This window comes from Hemicordylus capensis, chromosome 6 (genome assembly GCF_027244095.1).
Source record: "Hemicordylus capensis ecotype Gifberg chromosome 6, rHemCap1.1.pri, whole genome shotgun sequence".
NCBI classification, from domain to species: Eukaryota; Metazoa; Chordata; class Lepidosauria; order Squamata; family Cordylidae; genus Hemicordylus; species Hemicordylus capensis.
In genome coordinates, this window is record NC_069662.1 from 5,972,501 (window position 1) to 5,993,376 (window position 20,876).

A 20,876-nucleotide genomic window follows, 5' to 3' on the forward strand; every position below is an offset into this window, starting at 1 on the left:
GCACTGTTTGGGGTTTCCCCATATGCAGTGAGGGGGAAAAGAGAAGGGGGACTTTGGGTAGCTGAGGGAGAAGAAAACAAAAGGATGGAGGGTTTGTGGAAGGTGTTAAAAGTTCGCCTGGGGTTGATTCACCCAAAGAAAGCAAACCACTGTTTTGTTGGAAAAGAAAGGCAAGATAGTCAAACATTCAAATATGTATGTTTCCCTCCATAAGTTGAGTTAAGTGAATGCAATTGTCGCAACAAGATCGTCTGACATTTTTACGCATCACCTTATAACCTTAGCAAATATGTCACAGTGGTGTGTTCTGTGTAATTGCTTCATTCCAATAGTTAGAAAGACAGTCACTCCTCCACCGGCACTGCCTCTAAAATGGCAACGTTTTCACTGTGTGCAAGTTCAGATGTAGTAAATATGAGCACATTTTGTAAATGTGCATGTGTGCCACAAACACACACATGCACTCATACACAAACCATTTAGACTTTTTCTTCTTGTTACTATTCAACACCTCTATAGTAAACAGTGTGTATCCCCACAAGAACATCTTCCAGGCAAATTCTATACAGATAATACAATGGTCAAACCCCAAACATTTTTAAAAACAAACAACCCTGAACAAACTTCAGAGACTTTTGAAAGCTGACCACCTTTCACCAGGCTCTTTCTATAAGAGCACAGAAAATCTGTAGCTGTGTCTATGTTTTCCTGTGGCTGAAAAAGGAAAGAGCCCTCAGAAACCTTACATAAGAACAGGCCCAAGGCCCTTCTAGTCCAGCATCCTGTTTTACACAATGGCCCACCAGATGCCTCTGGGGAGCCCACAGGCAAGAGGTATGTGCATGCCCTCTCTCCTGCTGTGGCTCCCATGCAAGTGGCAAGAGGCATCCTGCCTTTGATGCTGGAGGTGGCCTATAGCCCTCCAACTAGTAGCCATTGATAGACTTCTCCTCCATGAAGTTATCCAAACCTTGAAAGATTTCGAACACCTACATGGTGTTTCCAATTAATCTTTCTGACGCCAGTCAATAAAACCAAAAAAGACATTCTTCACATGCAGATGCAGAGAAGCTGCTTGAGGAGCTGGTTTTCATGAATGCCTAGTAGGCCGTAAAGTCTGAGGGCATCCATTCAACAGAGTGTTCTTTTTCCATTTGTGTATGTGTGAGAGAGAGTGAGAGCGTGTGTGTGTGCAAGCTCTAAAGCAGTGGCACAGAGATACTTACTCCTCACAATGTGTTCTGTGCCAATGTAGGGTAGGATAGTTACTACAAGAGAACATAAGAACAGCCCTTCTGGATCAGGCCTAAGGCCCATCTAGTCCAGCATCCTGCTTCACACAGTGGCCCACCAGATGCCTCTGAGAAGCCCACAGGCAAGAGGTGAGGGCATGCCCTCTCTCCTGTTGTTACTCCCTGCACCTGGTCTTCAGAGGCATCCTGCCTCTAAGGCTGAAGGTGGCCTATAGCCCTCAGACTCATAGCCATCGATAGACCTGTCCTCCATGAAGTTATCCAAACCCCCTCTTAAAACCATCCAGCACAATCATTCTTCTATGTTTGCCTGCTAGAACCATCAGGGTTAAGAACTAATACCATTTACCCTGACAGGCTTGCAAGCAGACCAGAAAAAGTGACCCACTGTTTCTAACAGCAGCTTGGTGGGCAAAAATTAGGTGGTAAAGTTTTTCATAGCATGGAGATCAACCTGATCGCTAACGGATGCACCTCAAGCCACTGTTGGAGGCACCGTCGCAGTGGTTGATGGAGAAGTTGGCCACCTGATACATTCAACTCAGATTTGGGTATGAGCTAGCTGAAGGGACCCTGGCACCTCTTCTGAGGAGATGTTTCTTGCTGCAACAAGGAGATGTAAGCCCTGATCTTCAGCTTCATGGCAGTAACACAGAACCAGCTATAGACATGTGGACCGTGTTGAAGAACTGAACCCCCCTGTGCTTCAGTAGCAGGAATATCCAACAGGGATATTCAACTTGGGGGCTCAGAACTGAAGGCCAAACCCTGGGTCCTTCATACCAGCGGCGTAGTTAGGAGAGAGGGGACCCACATTCACCCCTCTCCCCGGTGACCCCTTGGAGCGAGGGAGATAATGAATAAAATAGGGAGGGGAGGAACTAAGGGGGCCCTCAGGAGGTGCCCCCTGGGTTCTTTGAACCCATCCACACAATTATAGCTACACCCCTGCTTCATACCCGGTTCAGTAGTGCCTTTCGATGGTGCCAGACCAATTTTACTATACAGTCTCCACCAGCTTCACATCAGCCTCAACAAGCCAAAATCCTTCCAATAATCTATACTCAGCTGGGAGGTTTGCAACTCCCCCAGCACAATGCTGGGCTTCACGGAGACTGAGCAAGAGACCCATGTTCCACCTGCAGCCTTCCTAACTAGTACAGAATTGGTACAGGACTGAGATACTTGCATGCATCCCAACCCAGCTGCTACAAATCTGCAAGGCTTACATACATCTAGGCTGAGCTCTACATTTTGGACAAGCTCCAGGGGGATGCTAAGAGCTTCCACCCTCCACCACTCCCAAAGCCCCAGCTCTTCCGGAGGCCACCAGCTGCTCCAGAGCTGAATTCTAGGCTGCAGAGAGATGCCATTGACTCCCCTGCCCCAACTATAGCTGCCACAGCTCTGAAAGGTTGGCATGCCTCCCAGCAGAGCACTGGGCTTCAGAGAAACAGCCAGGTCTGTGGGGAGCCATCCAGCTCTTATGGAGCTGGTAGTAGGCTTCAGAGATGTCCTGGCTGCTCGCTGCCGGGCTGTAGCTGCTATAGACCTGCAAAGCTGGAACTTATCCCAGCTGTGCTATGGCCTTCAGAAAAGCTTTTGGTGGGGGCAGGGAGGTGTGCCTCCACCATCCCCAAAGCTTGAGCTCAGCAGGCGACACCCAGCTTTCCCCAGCAGATGAGGAGGCTACGGAAAGGCCGAGGATGGGCCCTTGAAGCAGCTACAGCTCATACATCTCTGAAAGGCTGGCATGCCTCCTTCCGGAGGAGCGGTGGGCTCCAGAAGAGCTGGGGGCATGCCAGAAGCTTTCCCTACCATCCCCAAAGCCCCGTCCTGAGCAAGGACCCATCCAGCTGTTATGGAGGTGAATTCCAGAGACACCCCAGTTGCTCTCACTAGCCCAGGCATCGCTGCTATGGATCTGCAGCAGTGACGGATCTGCATGGCTAGAGTACATCCAGTCAAAGCGCTGGGCTTCAGAGCAATGCCTGTTGCTCCTCTCCCCCCCCCAGCTGTTCCTAATAGAGCTCTGGAATGTGTGCATGTCTCCCAGCAGAGTGGGGTGGGCTCCAGAGAAGCCGGGTGGTGGTGGTGCCAGAAGCTTCCCCCACCCCACCCCCAAAGCCACAGCTAAGCAGAGGGCCATGTAGCTCGTATGGGGCTGAGCACTGAGCTCCAGGGAGGCTCTGGCTGCTCCCCTGCCCCAGCTAGAGCTATTACGGCTCTGAAAGGCTTGGATGCCTCCCAGGGAAGTGGTGGCCATCAGAGAAGCTTCTCCCCACCTCCAAAGCCACAACTCAGCGGGGAGCCATTCTGCTGTTACAGAACCACCTGTCTGCCAGGCTTCAGAGAGATGCCTGTTGCTCCTGCCAACCTGGCTATAGCTGCTCTCACCCTACAACACCTACAGCTCTACAAGGCTTTGCATGAACCCCAACTTGGCGGGATGCCAGGAGCTCCCCTCACCAGCCTCAAGGCTGCGGCTCAGCAGGGAGCCACCTAGTCTTCCCCAGCTGTCTACTGGGCCTCCGGTTGCTCTCCCACCCCTGCCCCAGCTTCGAACTACTAGAACCTGGAAAGGTCTACATCCCTCCCAGTGGACTGGTAGGCTTCAGAGAAGCTGGGGCCATGCCAGAAGCATCTCCCACCATCCCCAACGCCCCAGTTCAGAGGGCAGCCACCCAGCTGTTACAGAGCTGGATACAAGGCTGCAGAGAGACTCCGGGTGCTCTCCTGCCCTAGATAGAGCTGTGATGGCTCCAGAGCTTCGGGACTGACAGGCATTCCAGCTGAGCTTCGGGATTTAGAGACAAGCTAGGGGGGATGCTATGGGCTTCCCCAACCACTGCCAAATCCACAGCTCAGCATGGAACCACCCAGCTTTCCCCGGCATAGGCTGGGGTTGTTCCTCTACCCATTCAGAGCCTCCCAGTGGAGCCGTGGGCTTCTGAGATGTTATGGGGATGTTGGAAGCTTCCCCAACCACCCCCAAATCCCCAGCTCAGTGGGGAGACATCATACTGCTGAATTTTGGGCTTCAGAGAGATGCTGGTTACTCCCTTGCCCCAGCTCTAGCTGCTACAGATCTAAACTGCTATAGGTCTGAAAAGCCTGCATAGTCCGCAGAGGAGCTACAAGCTTCCCCCATTGCTTCCAAAGCAAAAGATCAGCAGAGAGCCCCCCACCAGAGCCCCCCAGGTCTCCGCTTGCTTTCCCTGCCTGGCTATAGCTGCTATAAATCGGCAAGGCGAGTATGCCTCCCAGCTGAACAGAGGACAAGCTGGTAGGGGGGTTGCTAGGAGCATTCTCAAAGCCACTCCATTCTCAAAGACCCCCCCCCAGAAGCTTCCTACCCCCACCCCAAAGCCCTAGTTCAGTGGGGTGCTGTCCAGTTGTTACAGAGTGGAATACAAGGCTGCAGGGAGACTCCGGGTGCAATTCTGCCCTAGCTATAGCTGCTAATAGGTCTGCAATGGCTACAGACCTCAGAGGCTGGCAGGCATCCAAGCTGAGCTGTAGGCTTTGGAGTTAAGCTATCAGGAGTGCGACTGGCTCCCCACAACACCACCAAAGCCACAGCTCATCATGGAACCAGCCAGCTTCCCCCAGCTTAGCCTGGGGTTGCTCCTCTACCCATTTACAGCCTCCCAGTGGAGTGGTGGGCTTCCGAGAAGTTATGGGGATGTCGGAAGCTTCCCCCGCCACCTCCAAAGCCCCAGCTCAGTGGGGAGGCATCTGGCTGTTACGCAGACAAATACTGGGCTTCAGAGAGATGCCGGTTGTTCCCCTGCCCCACTCTAGCTGCTATAGATCTCAACTGTTATAGGTCTGAAAAGCATGCATAGCCCCCAGATGAGCTACAAGCTTCTCCCGCCACTTCCAAAGCCAGCAGAGAGCCCCAGAGCTCTTCCACAGCTGAGCACCCAGCTTCTGAGGGTCTCTAGTTGCTCTCCTCCCTGCCTGGCTATTGCTGCTATAGATCTACAAGGCGAGTATGCTTCCCAGCTGAGCAGAGGAGAAGCCAGGGGGATGCTAGGAGCTCCCCATACCATTCTCTGAGCCACAGAAAAGCAGGGAGCCCCCTTGTTCTCCTGCAGCTTATCACTGAGCTCTGGAGAGCATTTTCTCCCAGCTAGAAATGATATAGCTCTCAACTTCCTATGGGTCAGAAAAGCTGGCACAGGTCCCAGCTGAGAAGTCCTAAAGCATGCTCCAGAGAAATTGGGAGCATACCAGCTGCCTCCAACATTCCCAAAGCCATAGCTAAGAGCTCTTTCGGAGCTGAGCTCTTTCGGAGCTGAGCTCTTTTGGAGCTGAGCACTGAGCTCCAGGGAGGGTCTGGTCACTCTCTGCCCCAACTGGAGCCGTTGCAGCTCTGAAAGGCTGGCATGGTTCCCGGCAGAGTGGTGTGCTTCCGAGAAGCTGGGGACATGCCAGAAGCTTCCCCCAAAGCTCGAGCTCAGTGGGGAGCCATCCAGATGTTACAGAGCTAAATATGGGGCTTCGGAGAGACTCTGGGTGCTCTCCAGCCCTAGCTACAGCTGTGATAGGTCTACAAAGGCTGCAGAGCTTCAAGGCTGGCATGCACCCCAGCTGAGCTATGGGCTTCGGAGGCAAGCTAGGGGGAACGCTATGGGCTTCTCCAACCACTCCTAAAGCCACACATCTGCACAGAGCCAGCCAGTTTTCCACCAGAGGGGACTGGGCTTGCTCCCCTGCCCCAGCTACTAGCGACAACATCTCTGCAAGGCTGGCATGGCTCCCACTGGAGTGGTGGGCTTCTGAGAAGCTCGGGGAGTGCCAGAAGCTTTCCCCACTCTCCCCAAAGCCTCTCCGTTCAGTGGGCAGCTGTCCTGCTCTCACAGAGCTGACTAGTAGGCTTCCAAGAGGTGCCTATTGCTCTCACAGCCCCTGAAGCAGCTGCTTTAGACCTGCCAGGAAGCATGCATCCCAGCTACACTGAGGGCTTTGGGCGGGGGTGCTAGGACCTTCTCCACAACCCCAAAGCCCCAGCTTAGTGGGGAAACCATCCAGCTGTTACAGGCTGCAGAGAGTCTCCGGGGGCTTTTCTACCCTAGCTATAGCTTCTATAGGTCTACAGTGGCCATACATCTGCAGGACGGCATATACCCCAGCCGAGCTGTGGGCATCCGAGACAAGCTAGGGGGGATGCTAGGAGCATCTCTCCCCAGCCCCAAAGCCACAGCTCAGTACGGAGCCATCCAGCTTCCCCCCATCAGCGCCTCGGGGTTGCTCCCCGACCCCAGCTCCAGCTGTTAGAGCTCCAAGAGGCCTGCCTGCCTCCCGGTGCAATCGTGGGCTCCAGAGAAGCTAGAGGGATGCCCAAAGCATCCCCCACAACCCCAAATGTGTCAGCTCAGAGGGGAGCCATCCTGCTCTTCTGGCACAGAACTGTAGGCTTCAGAGAGATGCCTGTTGCCCCCCGCTGCCCCTGCTGTTGCTGCTATGGGTCTGTGAGGCTAGAGTTCATCCCAGCTGAGCTGAGAGCTTCAGGAAAGCTTGCGGGGGGTGCTAGGACGTTCCCCTGCTACCCACAGCTCAGCAGGGAGCCACCCAGCTTTCCCCAGTTGAGCAGGGGGTTTCAGGGGTACTCCCCTGCCCCAGCTATAGCTGCTACTCCTACAAGGCTTAGGGGGAGCTTAGGAGCACGCATACCCCCTTTGTTTTTAAAGCCACAGCTATAGTGAGGAGGCTCCTAGCTCTCCCCCAGCTCAGCATTGGGTTTCTGAGAGAATCCAGTTGCTTGCCGACTCCCACTATAGCTACTGTGGCTCGGCTCCCACTATAGCTATTGGGCTTCCAGGAAGCTGGAGGCAAGTCAGAAGCATTCCCCACCAGCCCCAAAGCCCTGTATCAGTGGGGGAGGAACTGCCCAGCAGTTCTAGAACTCAATTCTAGCCAGCGAGAGACACCAGTTACTCCCCTGGCCCAGCTTAGCTACTACAGCTCTGAAAGGCTGGTGAACCTCCAGGCAGAGCTGTGGGCTTTTGAGAAGCTGGGGGCATGCCAGGAGCACCCCCAAAGCACCTGATGAGTGGGGAGGCATCCAGCTCTCTTGGAGCTGAATAGTACTTGGGAGAGGTGCCGATTGCTCTCTCAGCCCTGGCTCTAGCTGCTATAGATCTCACGGGAGCTACTATAGATCTGGTATCCATCCCCGCTGAGCTGCAGCCTTCAAGGAAGCTTGGGGGGGGATGCTATGAGCTTCACCCCATCATCCCCCAAGCTCCAGCTCAGTAGGGAGCCACCTAGCCTTCCCCAGCTCAGCACTGGGCTTGCGGGAGACTCGGTTGGCTTCCCTGCGGCTGCTACAGCTACGATAGCTCTGGAGGACTGGCCTGCCTCCTGGAGGAGCAGTGGGCTTCCAAGAAGCTGGTGGGGCCAAGAAGCTGGGGTGGAGGGTCTAGGAAGCTTCAAAGCCCCAGCTCGGTGCCCAGCCATTATGGAGGTGAATACTGGGTTTCAGGGAGATTGCAGTTGCTCAGCTGCCCCTGCTGTAGCTGCTATGAATCTAAACTTGCAATAGGTCTGAAAAGCTTGCACACGTCCCAGCTGGACAGCGGGCACTGGGGAACTATCCCCCATTTCTCCCCAAATTGCATCTCTGCAAGTGGTCATTCCACTCTTGCCCAGCTAAACAGTGGGGTTCAGAGGGACCCCAGCTGCTTCCTCGGCCCCTTCAAGAGCTGCTATAGGTCTAAATGGCTATAGGTTTGGAAAGCATGCATGCTTCCAAGCTCCACATCAGAGATGTTCCATGTCAGCTTCCCTAAAGTGATACTGAAGAATGAAGAATGAGGGATCCTTCTTTTCATGCTTCACAGATGCTGGGGTGGGGGTCTAGGTGACCACCCAGGCACCTGAGAGCCACTATTCAATAACAACTGTTGACCTCCCCATAGGAAAAAGAACTGTTGCCCCCGGGTATTGGGTTGGGGGAAAGAAATGATGGATTGGATACTGATACTAAAGCTACAGGACTACTAAATTACTGACTGCTAAAGTATTGTGCACAGATTAGGAATTAAGGTCCTGCCACTTAAACACGGGAAATAATTCCTTTTATTGTTCATTGACTGCCTTGAGTCTACTTGATAAACATTCAGATTACTAAAAATATTCTTTTTTTGAGGTTAGAAATTCCAAGGCAATCAATCAATCAATCAATCAATCAATCAATCAATACTCTCTATCCATCAAATTAAACTACACAGATGAATCAAAGGCAAGAATATACTCCACAAAGATAAAAATTCCCAACCACAAAGAATAAAACAAAATAAAAGTCAACATGTCAAAAATAAATGAGAAAATCAACTGAGAAAATTTAAAAAAGGTTGCCTTGGTTACTTAAATAAATTCAGTATATGATCAATAAAATCAGTCAATTAATGCCACACATTTCTTGTCTCATAAATTAAGCCCCCTTCATTTGCAAAAATAGTACAACACATTTACTATTAAAACACTGCTATAGAATAAGACATGAAAATAAGACATGAAAATATAGAATAAGAAATGAAAAAAATATTTAGGCGTTCAGTTTGTTCAAAGTGGATAACACTAAATATTATCATTTTCTAAACGTAATTTTTAAAAAATCAGAAAGAGAAATTAAAAACACTTCTAGAGAAATAAATCAAACTGGTTTTTTCCTTACCGTTTAAATGTATAATTTCTAGATGAAAATGTGCACAAACCTCAAGAACTCCAGCACCAATTGCCTAGGGAACAATGACTATTTTTTTTCTTCTTTAAGCCAAAACATGAGAAATCTGGGCTATTTTTGGGGAAAAAACCAGAAATCTTAAAAGGACAGGTGTTACTTTGTTGTTTTCGAAACACTCGGGGCTATTTTCAGCCATGCAAAGTCACTGAGGTGCTAGAACAGCCCTGAAATGAAACCCGGAGTCTTAAAATAAACCAAAACCGAGAAACGAATCTCTAGCCACCTGTTGTCTTAATCCCCCTCAAACATTTCTATTTTCTGAGCCTCCATTTTCTTTTCAAAAAAGAAAAACACCCTTTAAAATATTTTATTAATTACTCTAGCAATCTTTGATTCTGAGGCGTATTAACTAGCCCTTTTTATCCTGCCATTAATTTCACAATGTTTGAGTGATTCTTTCGGGAGGAGGACATGTTTTAAATAAATGAATAAATAAATAAGAATAAATAAATATGAAGGGCTTAACTGGAACCCATAGCCCCCTGATTAATTCAGCACAGAGCTGAACCCCAGAACAAATAAGAAAATAGAGTATTTCTGAGCATGAGAAAAGTATTTTTCACTCCTCACTGAGAAAACTCAGCAAGTCCCTACAAATCTGGGATATGCGGTAAGAGCAGAAAGAATACAGATTCAAGAGAAGAATCAAGTGGCACACTAAATACTACCAATTTTAATGTGATATGAACGTTCATAGGAAAGAGCCTACTTCACCCAGTTTATGTGAAGACTTTGTCCGTTTGACAAAGTAAGATCTTGCCTACCAAAGTTCACCATGCAATTCTTATTTAATTTTTTAAGTGCCACAGGACTCTGTTTTTGCCACAACAAACTAATGTCACTGCTCTTCTGGTAGATTGATAGACAGGCAGAAAAGAGAAATAAGACGGATGGATGGAAGAAATATTTTCTCAAGACAGACCAAATGGTAGAGGAGCAAAATGAAAGGATTAAAAGATGAAAGAATTGGACAGAGAAAGACAAACCAATGGCAAACAGACCCATTTAAATTGGCTATATTATCTTTAAAAATGCATTTTCCTTTCTGTATTTAAACTTTTGATCCATTAAGAATAAAAATTCTCCCCAAACTCCCCAGTAAATATATGGCTTACAAAGAATGTCAACCTATAGTCCATATAGACTCTCAAAATGCTTTAGAGTTCAAGAAATTGAGTCAGAGAATGAGTTTCCTACAAAAGCAGTTAGATTAATTTACTCCTGAGTAGTCCTATTGAAATTAAGAGTAACGCCTGAATAGTAATATTGAGAAATGGAGTCTGGATGTCAGCCAGTGTCCTGGCCCCAGAAAATCCTGTTCACTCAGCAATGAATTAAATTAGATTTGCATTAAAATAATATCAAATTACCTGAAGTGACAGTGACCAGGGTCCCCTGTCCCCAGTTGCGGAATCCATAGGTACACATTAACACAACTGACTAGCGACATTATACTTAATATTATGTCATCCTGAAGACAGGATTATGTGAAGAAAATATATAGATCTACATGGGAGTGAATCTCATATTTTAAGTTCCAGTGAACTAAATGCATTTTTCCAAGGACTATTATGCCCTCTGGAATCAGATATATTTTTCAATCATCCTTTTAGAAAGAATTTAGTAACATTCTTGTATATCTAATATATATAATAATATATTTCCCTTTCAGTGCTTAAGTCTTTTTGGAGAACATGTTAAGAAAACCATTTATCATTGACAACCTTCCCGGAATCTTGCACATGTATATAAAATATAGTGCATAAAATATAGTGCCACATTTTCTGAGAAAAGGGGGGAAATAACAGTAGGGATTAAAAAAATAAATAGATGTCAGATTAATTTTTGCCCCTGATTTACAAAGTACTTGGGGGAGACGGAGGATTCGGTTTTCACTGAGGCTCATGAAATGGACTCCAGTGAATCCAAAGAAAGTTGCCTTAGTTTATCAATAATTACAAGGAAAATCATATCAACTTGGTGCATATAGGAAAAGAAAGGTTTTACCTGTTGTGACGGTGACCATGGTGCCTTGTCCCCAGTAGTCAAACCAGTTGTCACACTGGAATGTGTTTATGGGGCCATGGTACAAAAACCTTCTCTGTTCAGATCATTTTTTAATCCATTGGTTGCATTTGATGCATTAAAGTCTCTTGTCCCATGACACTTACTTGGGAGTGAATCCCACAGAATGCAATGGTATTTACTCCCAAGTAAACATGTACAGGATAGGGTTGTAAGAAAGATTTGCTTTGAGTTTTAAGATTTTTCACAAGTAAGGGTAGGGAAAACATCTGAACTTATTTTAAAATTCAGTCTTAAAAACACATTGTGGAAGTAAACTCCACCATGTGGAATTTTAATGAAACCTGCATTTTCTAGGTAAATGAGTTTAAGGTTGCAGTTTGGTGATTGCAATCACCAAACTGGATCAGACCAAAGGTCCATCAGATCAAGCACTCTATTCTCCGGCAAATGGTCAGTCCCATTTCTCTGGAACAGCCCCATTTAATTAAATTGGACTCCACTAGAATAATCCCGTAACCTGCCTTCATTTCCCTGAACATGGTCCTGATAGAAATGCCAAGATCCAAAATAGTACCAAGACTGACTTTTCAAAGACAAGTGTTAGAGAAAAAAAGAAAAAAATTCTCCATTAAATACGTGCAGGTTTAATAGGAGTTGAAATCATACCTGATGTGACGGTGACCATCGTCCCTTGTCCCCAGTAGTCAAAGTAGTCACATTGCCTCAAACCTTTCTATGCCATGCACAAAAACCTAACCAGGAATACTTCTTGACACTCCACAAAAGCACTGGTTATTCCTCAAATGAGAGTTTCCATGGCCCTGAAATGCCTATATTTACGACTTTATTGTCCTAAATTCTGTGCTTTGCCATCAATCTATTTGAGTTATGGGCAGAATTTATGCATAATTCAGAGTTTAATTTTAGCCTAGAGATGACTTCTATAGGGTCAGTGATTGCCCTGGACTAATGAGGTTGAGAAAGTCAGTGTCAGAGGGGCCTGTCTGAGCATTTATCGGACGGCCACTTTAGAAAAAGATAGAAAATGCACACAAAGTTCTTAAAAACCACAACAGACGGGACCAAAGAAGAAAATATAACTTACCACTGGTCACCGTGACCATAGTTCCTTGGCCCCAGATGTCGAAAGCATTGTAGTCACAGTGGTATTAACTCTTGACTTAGATGTCAAAAAAACATCCTGGCCTCAGTGCTGAAAGTGCCAGAGGCCAGGTTCTTTTGTTCTATATTATAGATAGAATTTTATTTCCCTAAATTCTGTGCTTCACTTTAAATCTATCTGAGTAATGGGCTGGATTGCTATATAATCCAGAGTTCAATTATAGCCTAGAGATGACTTCTATAGGGTTGATTAATTAAGGAGACTGAGAAAAACAGCCTCAGAGTGGCCAGTTTGAACAAACAAGGTGCAATTAATTGGACAACCACTTCAGAAAAAGATTGAAAATGCGCGCAAAATTCTAAAAAAGCACACTAGACAGGACCAAAGAAGCAGATGTAACTTACCAGTGGTCACCGTCACCATTGTCCCTTGGCCCCAGTAGTCGAAAGGATAGTCACAGTGGTATTAAGATTCGACTTAGATGACTAAAACATCCTGGCTTCAGTGCTTAAAGTGCCAGGGGTCAGGTTCTTTCAATCTATATTATATTTCATTCAGAATGTTATTTCCCCAAATCCCATGATTCACCGCCAATCGATTTGAGTTATGGACTGAACTGATGTATAATTCAGAGTTTAATTTTAAGCTACAGATGACTTCTGTAACATCAGTCACTGCCCTTGAGTAACTAAAGGCAGCCTCAGAGAGGCCAGTTGGAACAAACAGGCTGCAATTTATCAGACGACCACTTCAGAAAAATGTTAGGAAATGCACACAAAGTTCTAAAAAAGCACACTACTCAGGACCAAAAAAGCAAATGTAACTCACCAGTGGTCACTGTGACCATAGTTCCTTGGCCCCAGTAGTCGAGACCGTAGTAGTCACAGTGGTATTATCTCTCAACTTAGATGTCTAAAACCTCCTGGCCTCCGAGCTTAAAGTGCCAGATGTCAGGTTCTTTTGTTTTATATCATATTTTATTTAGGATCTTATTTCCCTAAATTTTGGGCTTCACCATATATCTATCTGAGTTATGGGCTGGGTTGATATATAATTTAGAGTATAATTTTAGCCTAGGGATGGCTTCTATAGGGTCAATGATTCCCCTGGGGTAAGAAGACTGAGAAAGGTGGTGTCAGAGGGGTCAATTTCAGCAAACAGGCTGCAATTTATCAGGCAACCACTTTAGAAAAAGATAGAAAATGCATGCACAATTCTAAATAAACACACTAGACAGGACCAAGGAAGCAAATGTAACTTACCAGTGGTCACTGTGACCATCGTCCCTTGGCCCCAGTAGTAGAAGTTGTCACAGTGGTATTATCTCTCAACTTAGATGTCTAAAACCTCCTAGCCTCAGAGTTTAAAATGCCAGAGGCCAGGTTCTTTAGTTCTATACTATATTTCATTTAGGATTTTATTTCCCTAAATTTTGGGCTTCACCATATATCTATCTGAGTTAGGAGCTGGGTTGGTATATAATCTAGAGTATAATTTTAGCCTAGAGATGACTTCTATAGGGCTAATGATTGCCCCGGAGTAATGAGACTGAGAAAGGCAGCGTTAGAGGGGTCAATTTGAGCAAACAGGCTGCAATTTATCAGGTGACCACTTTAGAAAAAGATAGAAAATTCACGCAAAATTCTAAAAAAACACACTAGACAGGACAAAGGAAGCAAATACAACTTACCAGTGGTCACCGTCACCATTGTCCCTTGGCCCCAGTAGTCGAAACGGTAGTAGTCACAGTGGTATTAACTCTCGATTTAGATGTCTAAAACATGGGCCTCGCTTAAAGTGCCCAGGGTCAGGTTCTTTCAATCTATATTATATTTCATTTAGAATTTTCTTTCCCTATATCTCATGCTTCACCGCTAATCTATTTGAGTTATGGGCTGAACTGATGTATAGTTCAGAGTTTAATTTTAAGTTAGAGATGACTTCTGAAGCATCACTTATTGCCCTGAAGTAACAAGACTCCTAAAGGCAGCCTCAGAGAGGCCAGTTTGAGCAAACAGGCTGCAATTTATTGGATAAGCACTTTAGAAAAAGATAGAAAATGCACATAAAGTTCTAAAAAAATGCACTAGACAGGACCAAGGAAGCAAATGTAACTCACCCGTGGTCACCGTGACCATAGTTCCTTGGCCCCAGTAGTCAAAAGCATCGTAGTCACAGTGGTATTAACTCTCAGCTTAGATGTCTAAAAACCATCCCGGCTTCAGTCAGAGTTTAAAATGCCAGAGGTCTGTTTCTTTCAGTCTATATTATATTTCATGCAAAAGGCTATACTTTCCTTTTTAAACAGTTAGGTCTGCATTTGATTTATCCAAAAAGGAGATCAAAACATCTAACACCACCGTTGGCTGTTATGGACATTTTTACAAAAAGACAGTTATTGGAGGAGGTCTGGTTTTCAATTTTGTGAAAGAGACAAGATATTTAAATTAACTGGGAACATGGAGTAGAAAAAGAAATGGAAAATCTTTACCTGGAGTGACGGTCACCGATGTCCCTTGGCCCCAATAATCAAAAGCTCCGTAGTAATCACATTAATTAATTTGCCAGTGTCACATGGACAAAAACTGGATAGTATTGTTCTATTGGTTAGAACAATACTATCAATACCACCAATGTGGTGGTATCAGCCATTCACACTGAAGATAATCAAATGTGACATCTTCTGCCGATGTACCCAGTGGATAAATGTTTCTACATTATTCTAAATTTACCATTTTGGCTCATCGTCATTATCTGATGCTTTATCCATTTACTTGTTCAGTGTCCCTCAAATACATTTCTAGTTATGACTACTGTGGGGAAAAAACTCTTATTCTCTCCAACAGGATTAAATTGATTTACTGGATTAGGCTATACATTTTGTACTGAATGAGAGTTTTCTGCAACAAGAGTCTCAGCACAGCTAAACAAATGCTTTTCTACAGTATGGTTAGGTCTGAACCAAAGCCAAGTTAGTGTTTAACATCCTTGTTAATATATCTGGCCTTAGGATCCAACTTAATTAAAAACAAAAACACAAATTTCTGCACACTTTCTACAGTTTGAAATGAATGGAATATTTTTTTACCTGTAGTGACAGTCACTTGAGTTCCTTGTCCCCAGTACTCAAAGTAAGCGTAGCACACTGATTAAGCCTTCATGGAAGGATGCGCAATATCCCACTTAGAAACAGTTAATATGTCTGCCTCTCTCATACAACTCCAAACAAAAGACTTATTTTTTACCTGTTGTGACTGTGACAAGGGTTCCTGATCCACAGGAGTCAAAGTAAGTAAAGTACACATTGACTATTCCACTAAGTGACCTAGCCCACCTTTTTGCTTGACTTGGGGATCTTTTGTATGAAAGTGTTGATCAACACACTAGAAAATGTGGGACTTGATCATCAAACAAGAGGGGAATATATTAATCTTAAATTCCTTCTGGAGGTCATACAATAAAGACTTAGATCAGATATCTTGTGCACTTCAGGCATAAGATTAAAGGATTGTGGCTCCAAAGAAATAAGATGTAACATTTCACAGGAATGAAGCCATTTTCCCTCAGAGTTTAAAGAAGTCAGAAAACAATGGATGTTGCGTTAAACCCAGTCTTTAGGAACAAAAGTCCCAAACAAGGTTTTAACAGGCAGAAATAATGAGAAATTTTGTTTTTACCTGATGTGATGGTCACCGAGGTTCCTTTCCCCCAGTAGTAGAAACCCCAGTAACACAGTGGTTCAGTGTCTTTTTGATGACAGACCAAAATTTGACCCACAACTTTTATTGGGAACTGGAGTCTCAAAATGATACAAATCCCCACATTCTGCGGTGGCAGTCGCAAATATATTTTACACAAGTAAATACATTTGAGACTGCAACCTCCGAATGTGGTTGTCCATGAATCCAAGTGACTTTTGGATAATTTAAGTGCATCTAGATCTGGGGTCTATGCTTCCTAGTTTTTAATACCTCTTAATTATACAGCCCTGTAAATATTTGTTTCACCTGCACTTTCATTCAGTTAACTTAACTGCTCAGATTCCAGCTATTCATCAGCAGTTCACAACTCAGTACTCTGTCATAGTCCTATTGACACAAATAGGACTACTCTAGCTTAAATCGATGGTATGAACCCTCCATAAAGAGTTCTGCTTTTTTTTTTAAGTGACATTTATCCTTGTTGCTCTTGAAAGAAACAAACCTATCAACTGGCGTCTAATGTCTGGGCAGCAACATAGGAATAACCAAGACCTGACTATTCACAAAGTAGGGAAAGAGACTGAAAAAAATTACATTTTTTAGTTTTGCTTTAGACAACTACCTGCAGTATTTGAAGTTTAAAACTGCTTACCTGTTGTGACGGTCACCATTGTCCCTGGTCCCCAGTAGTCAAAGTACCAGTTGCACAGAGGTACTTTTAACTAGTAACTTGGCACAAAAACTAGTTGGACATTCTGCCCATCTTGTGTTGGTCTGACAAAGAAACTGACTCCCTCACTTTGGTTTCAGAACCATTTCCCTGATCTGCTTTCAGTCGTTTTAGGATTAACTTCAAATTGGTTAGAGTACCATGAAGTTGTAGACTTTGCACAACTGCTCTTGCGTTTGTAGGCTAGATGGTATGAACAAAGTCCTTATCCTTATTTTCTCCTCTTATCTTTTAGCTTTAACAGAGGGACTCTTCTGCTTTTACTTTTCTCAGACACTCACGTTAAGATTCATTTGGAAGGACATGTACAAATGTCTCTTCACTGGCAAGGCAAGTATTTAGGAAAACAAACCTCTCAAAGGCAGACAACCAAATAGGTGTCCCTGCAATGAAAACAGTCACATGTTTTAACTGATACCTGCCCTAATTTTGAGATGCAGGTGTTTGGAAGGGTACTCTACAAACGAACACTGAAAACAGTTCTGTGGTGCCATCATCTCAAGACAATCCTACAATCACATTTCACATGGCATAGATATTCTGGGACAAAAGGAATGTTCCAAGATCAAACAAATTAGGTTAGAAATAGTCTCTTACCTGTTGTTACAGTCACCATGGTCCCTTGGCCCCAGTTATAGAATGGGTTGCACATTAGCACTGTTCTAGGTTTCCTCTGTTCAAAAAGGGGTGTTTTGTTTTGTTTTATACAGAGACCAACTCAAACCTCTCCTTTTCTTAAACTTTTGTTTCATTCTAGCTTGAAATAATTGAAGCCACAGAGACTTCCCCATAAACATACAGCAACAAGTAAGGAATATTTAGGATTTGAACACATAGAAAAAATTCATGGCTGAAAATATTAATTTAATAATTTAGTTTTAATTGTTGTTATTATTTTTAAATTAAATAATTAATAATTTGAAATCTATCTAGACCATTTTAATACTAGCTAGACCATTTTGGGCCTTATTGGTGTATTGCAGAGTTTATTTAACTGCACTATTTCTATTTTGCAAACTCATAAACCATTTTACAGTCTTCTCTGTCTATGGGCTACATTCAAAATTATTTCCAACACAGATCTTAAGAGTCAAAAGCATGAACAGGCTCAGAAAAGGAAAATAGGATCACTTCACAGGTTACAGAGATGGTATTTTCCCACTGTGGGTTGCTATTGGCTATTCCAAAATGCCACTGGCATCAACCTTAAGAGCTGCAGCAATGAAAAATAATTTCTGGAGAGTTATTAAGTCTTTGCCTTTTGTGTCTCTTTGTGCCTCTTAATTCAATCAATCCTGAGCTATATTTTACACTTTGAGTACCTCTGTCACTGCCAGTGGAATGAAAGACTGGAAGATAAGTTGATGGTCAACATGAACAAGTTTCCTAGGATGGAAAAAACATCCCTTTTGATCTGATTTTTCATACAAGAAAATAACATTTCAAACCCTATTTGGTAGCTTGCAAGCAGACACTTCTAAAGGAAAGGTACGTTATTCTGATTGCCAACAACAACTGTTAATGAGAGTCCCTGTAACTGAATACCCAAGACATACTGCTCAGAAAATTTCCAACAGCTATTTTGTACTATGATGCGGCTATCAAGATGTAGAGGCTTACCTGATGTGACAATCATTAGGATGCCTTGACCCCAGTAACTGAAAGCAACCCAGCTGTACAAAGCAAAGACCCCCTCTTTTGGTTCTGCACAAAATGTATCCAAGCCTTAATTTATGACCCTGACTAGATTTTAGCCATGCTTTGAGTAACAGATTCGAAATTGTCCTCATAATTCTTGCCCGTATACAGTCTAGGTTCTATGGCACAATGTAATCTTATCTAAGCCATATCTCACCCAACACATAGGTGAATTCCAATCATAATATAATACAGTGGATAGGCACACATACAGAGCAGAAGATACGGGTGGGGGAAAGTCCCCCGAAGAGCGCCTACATCTCTGCCTTGAAAGATGCTAGACTGCATTCTGTCCCACACTGTATAAAACTGTTTCATTTGGCAAAAAAGAGAGAAATTGATCTATGGTAACTGACAAAACCACAACGAGGTAAGCAGAATGAAATTTTTACCTGTAGTAATTATGACCGATGTCCCTTGGCCCCAGTAATCAAAAGCATAGCCGTAGCACAGTTGCATCTTCCCTGGCTATATCTCTACAAATACTAGTTTGAATTCATGGATGAAACTCACCCAAATGGAGAGTAAGAGAAAGAGAGAAACCCTAAGCTTGGCTTTCTTCAGTGGATTGATTTTTGGTGATTTTTACCTACTGTCTTGGCTGACTCTTAAAACTCCCAAACATACAAAATGGCATATTTTATCAGATCAACTTCTGTCAGCATAAGGGTACGATTCCTTCCAGGTCCTTGCCTAATGTGGAGTTCTGTGTAACTTAAAATCTTGCATACTTAGCCAAGACAATTTTATCTATATTTTATATTTATATTTACATGTATATACATGCATATTTTAGTCTAGGTATATTTTATTTGCGTGAGTCAAAATAATTACGGGGGGCAGGGATTCTAAAAATACATTCTTCAGAGTGACTTTTCTGATGCAGGGTTTGTGGTAAGGGAAATACTCAAGAGACAATGATAAGAAGTTCAGTAGAGTACTGACCTTAAATGATTGCTTTTTATTTTACCATCTCCGAGAAGCTGGTTTGAGGGAAGGGATGCAATGAAAGCTGTACAGAAAAATGACAGAATTCCCCTGATGTGGCTGTTACTATGGCCCTCTTTTCTCAATAGTTGAAGCAGCTCTAACTGTCCCTCAGTTCTCTTCTGCTAGCCCTGGAAAATCCCATTTTTAAATCCATGTATGGATTTGACCCTAGAAACAACCACTAAAACAAACAAAACCTACCAAACAGCTGTGTCCCCAGTAGTCCTTCATTCATCTCCTTTATTAATTCCACATTCATTTGTCCCCTCCTATGAAGGGGTCAAAAACAAGCTGAAGATATTGAGTTTTGAAGATCTGATTAGCAAGCGATATCATGTGCATTGAGTACACGGCATCAAGTGCGATTCTGTTTGTCCTTGAACTCACCTGACAGAGAGCTGGATTTCATTTGTATTGCACATTGCTGGGATGCTTCAGAGCTTGAGTGATCAGAGGCCATCCAAGCCACAACTGTTGTCTCTTGCCTTGAGATCTCGCCCTACACCAGTTACTTGACTTTCGTAGGTATACAAAACAAGCTGATGGTCTTCGTTGCCTTAGCAAAGTTTCTTTCTCATAGTTATCTAGTTTGACAGAGAAAAGGTGCTAACCAAAAAAAATGATAAAATATGAACAAGGAATTATGATTTTGATTTACCTGTAGTCACGGTGACTGCAGTTCCTTGGCCCCAGTAGCCAAAAGCATCCCAGTAGCACACTGAGTTTCTTTCCTAGATCAGTGTATCATGATCAGATCAGTATATCAGACCCCTGCTAACTGGGCAAAGAGGCACCTTTTAATGTGGTGATTCTCTTTATTTAGCAGGGGGAGAGTAACTGGCCCTATCCACCCCCAGCACAGTACCTCCAGTGACTGTTGCTGGTGTCTATCGTATGTTTCTTTTTAGATTGTGAGGAGCCCTTTGGGGACAGGGATCCATCTTATTTATTTATTATTTCTCTGTGTAAACCGCCCTGAGCCATTTTTGGAAGGGCGGTATAGAAATTGAATTAATAATAATAATAATTAATAAATAATATTGAATGAAATGGTGTTTTCCCAACCTTCCAGACATAAGAGTTAGCAGCAGGGCTCTATCTGCATGTCAGTAATTTTTGGAAATAGTGGTTGAGATGGATGATGGAAGGATGGATGGGTGGACAGGGAATATATTTGAGGGAAAGGAAAGATGGTTGTGTTCATATCAGTGACGTATAGATAGAGAGATCTTAATGTGAAGATGAAAGATCTTCAGATACCATTGAACAATATCTTCACAGGCCATAATTTAGGGAAGAGAAGGACTGATGGAAAGTGCCTTTCTTTAGTAATTGCTAAGCTAGTTCAGGGGCCTTTGCAGTCAACATAATTGCACAAGACAGTGATAGATGTTCTGTCATTGACCGCAAACATTAACCACAGCTCTAAGCAGAATCTTGGCACACTCTGAGACAAACCTGAAACCTGGTTCAGAACACCCTGACCACATCCTTAATCTCGCCTCCTTTCTTGTTTCCTTTGCAGCCTTTTAGGAAGTGTCTGAAAAGCAGATAAAATCTCAACTTTGTTCTCCTGATCCTTGGCCGACTAGAAGGGAAA

At 44.1% G+C, this 20,876-nt stretch overlaps 1 protein-coding gene across 1 annotated transcript in view; it reads right to left on the reverse strand.

Annotated features, from left to right (window-relative positions):
• The window catches only part of LOC128329543 (uncharacterized), a 471,544-nt gene that overhangs the window by 130,573 nt on the left and 320,095 nt on the right, over positions 1–20,876 (reverse strand). The window contains exon 4 of the mRNA XM_053260948.1: positions 11,014–11,068. Coding sequence (XP_053116923.1) covers positions 11,014–11,068 — 55 coding nt within the window. The remainder of the gene's footprint in view (positions 1–11,013; positions 11,069–20,876) is intronic.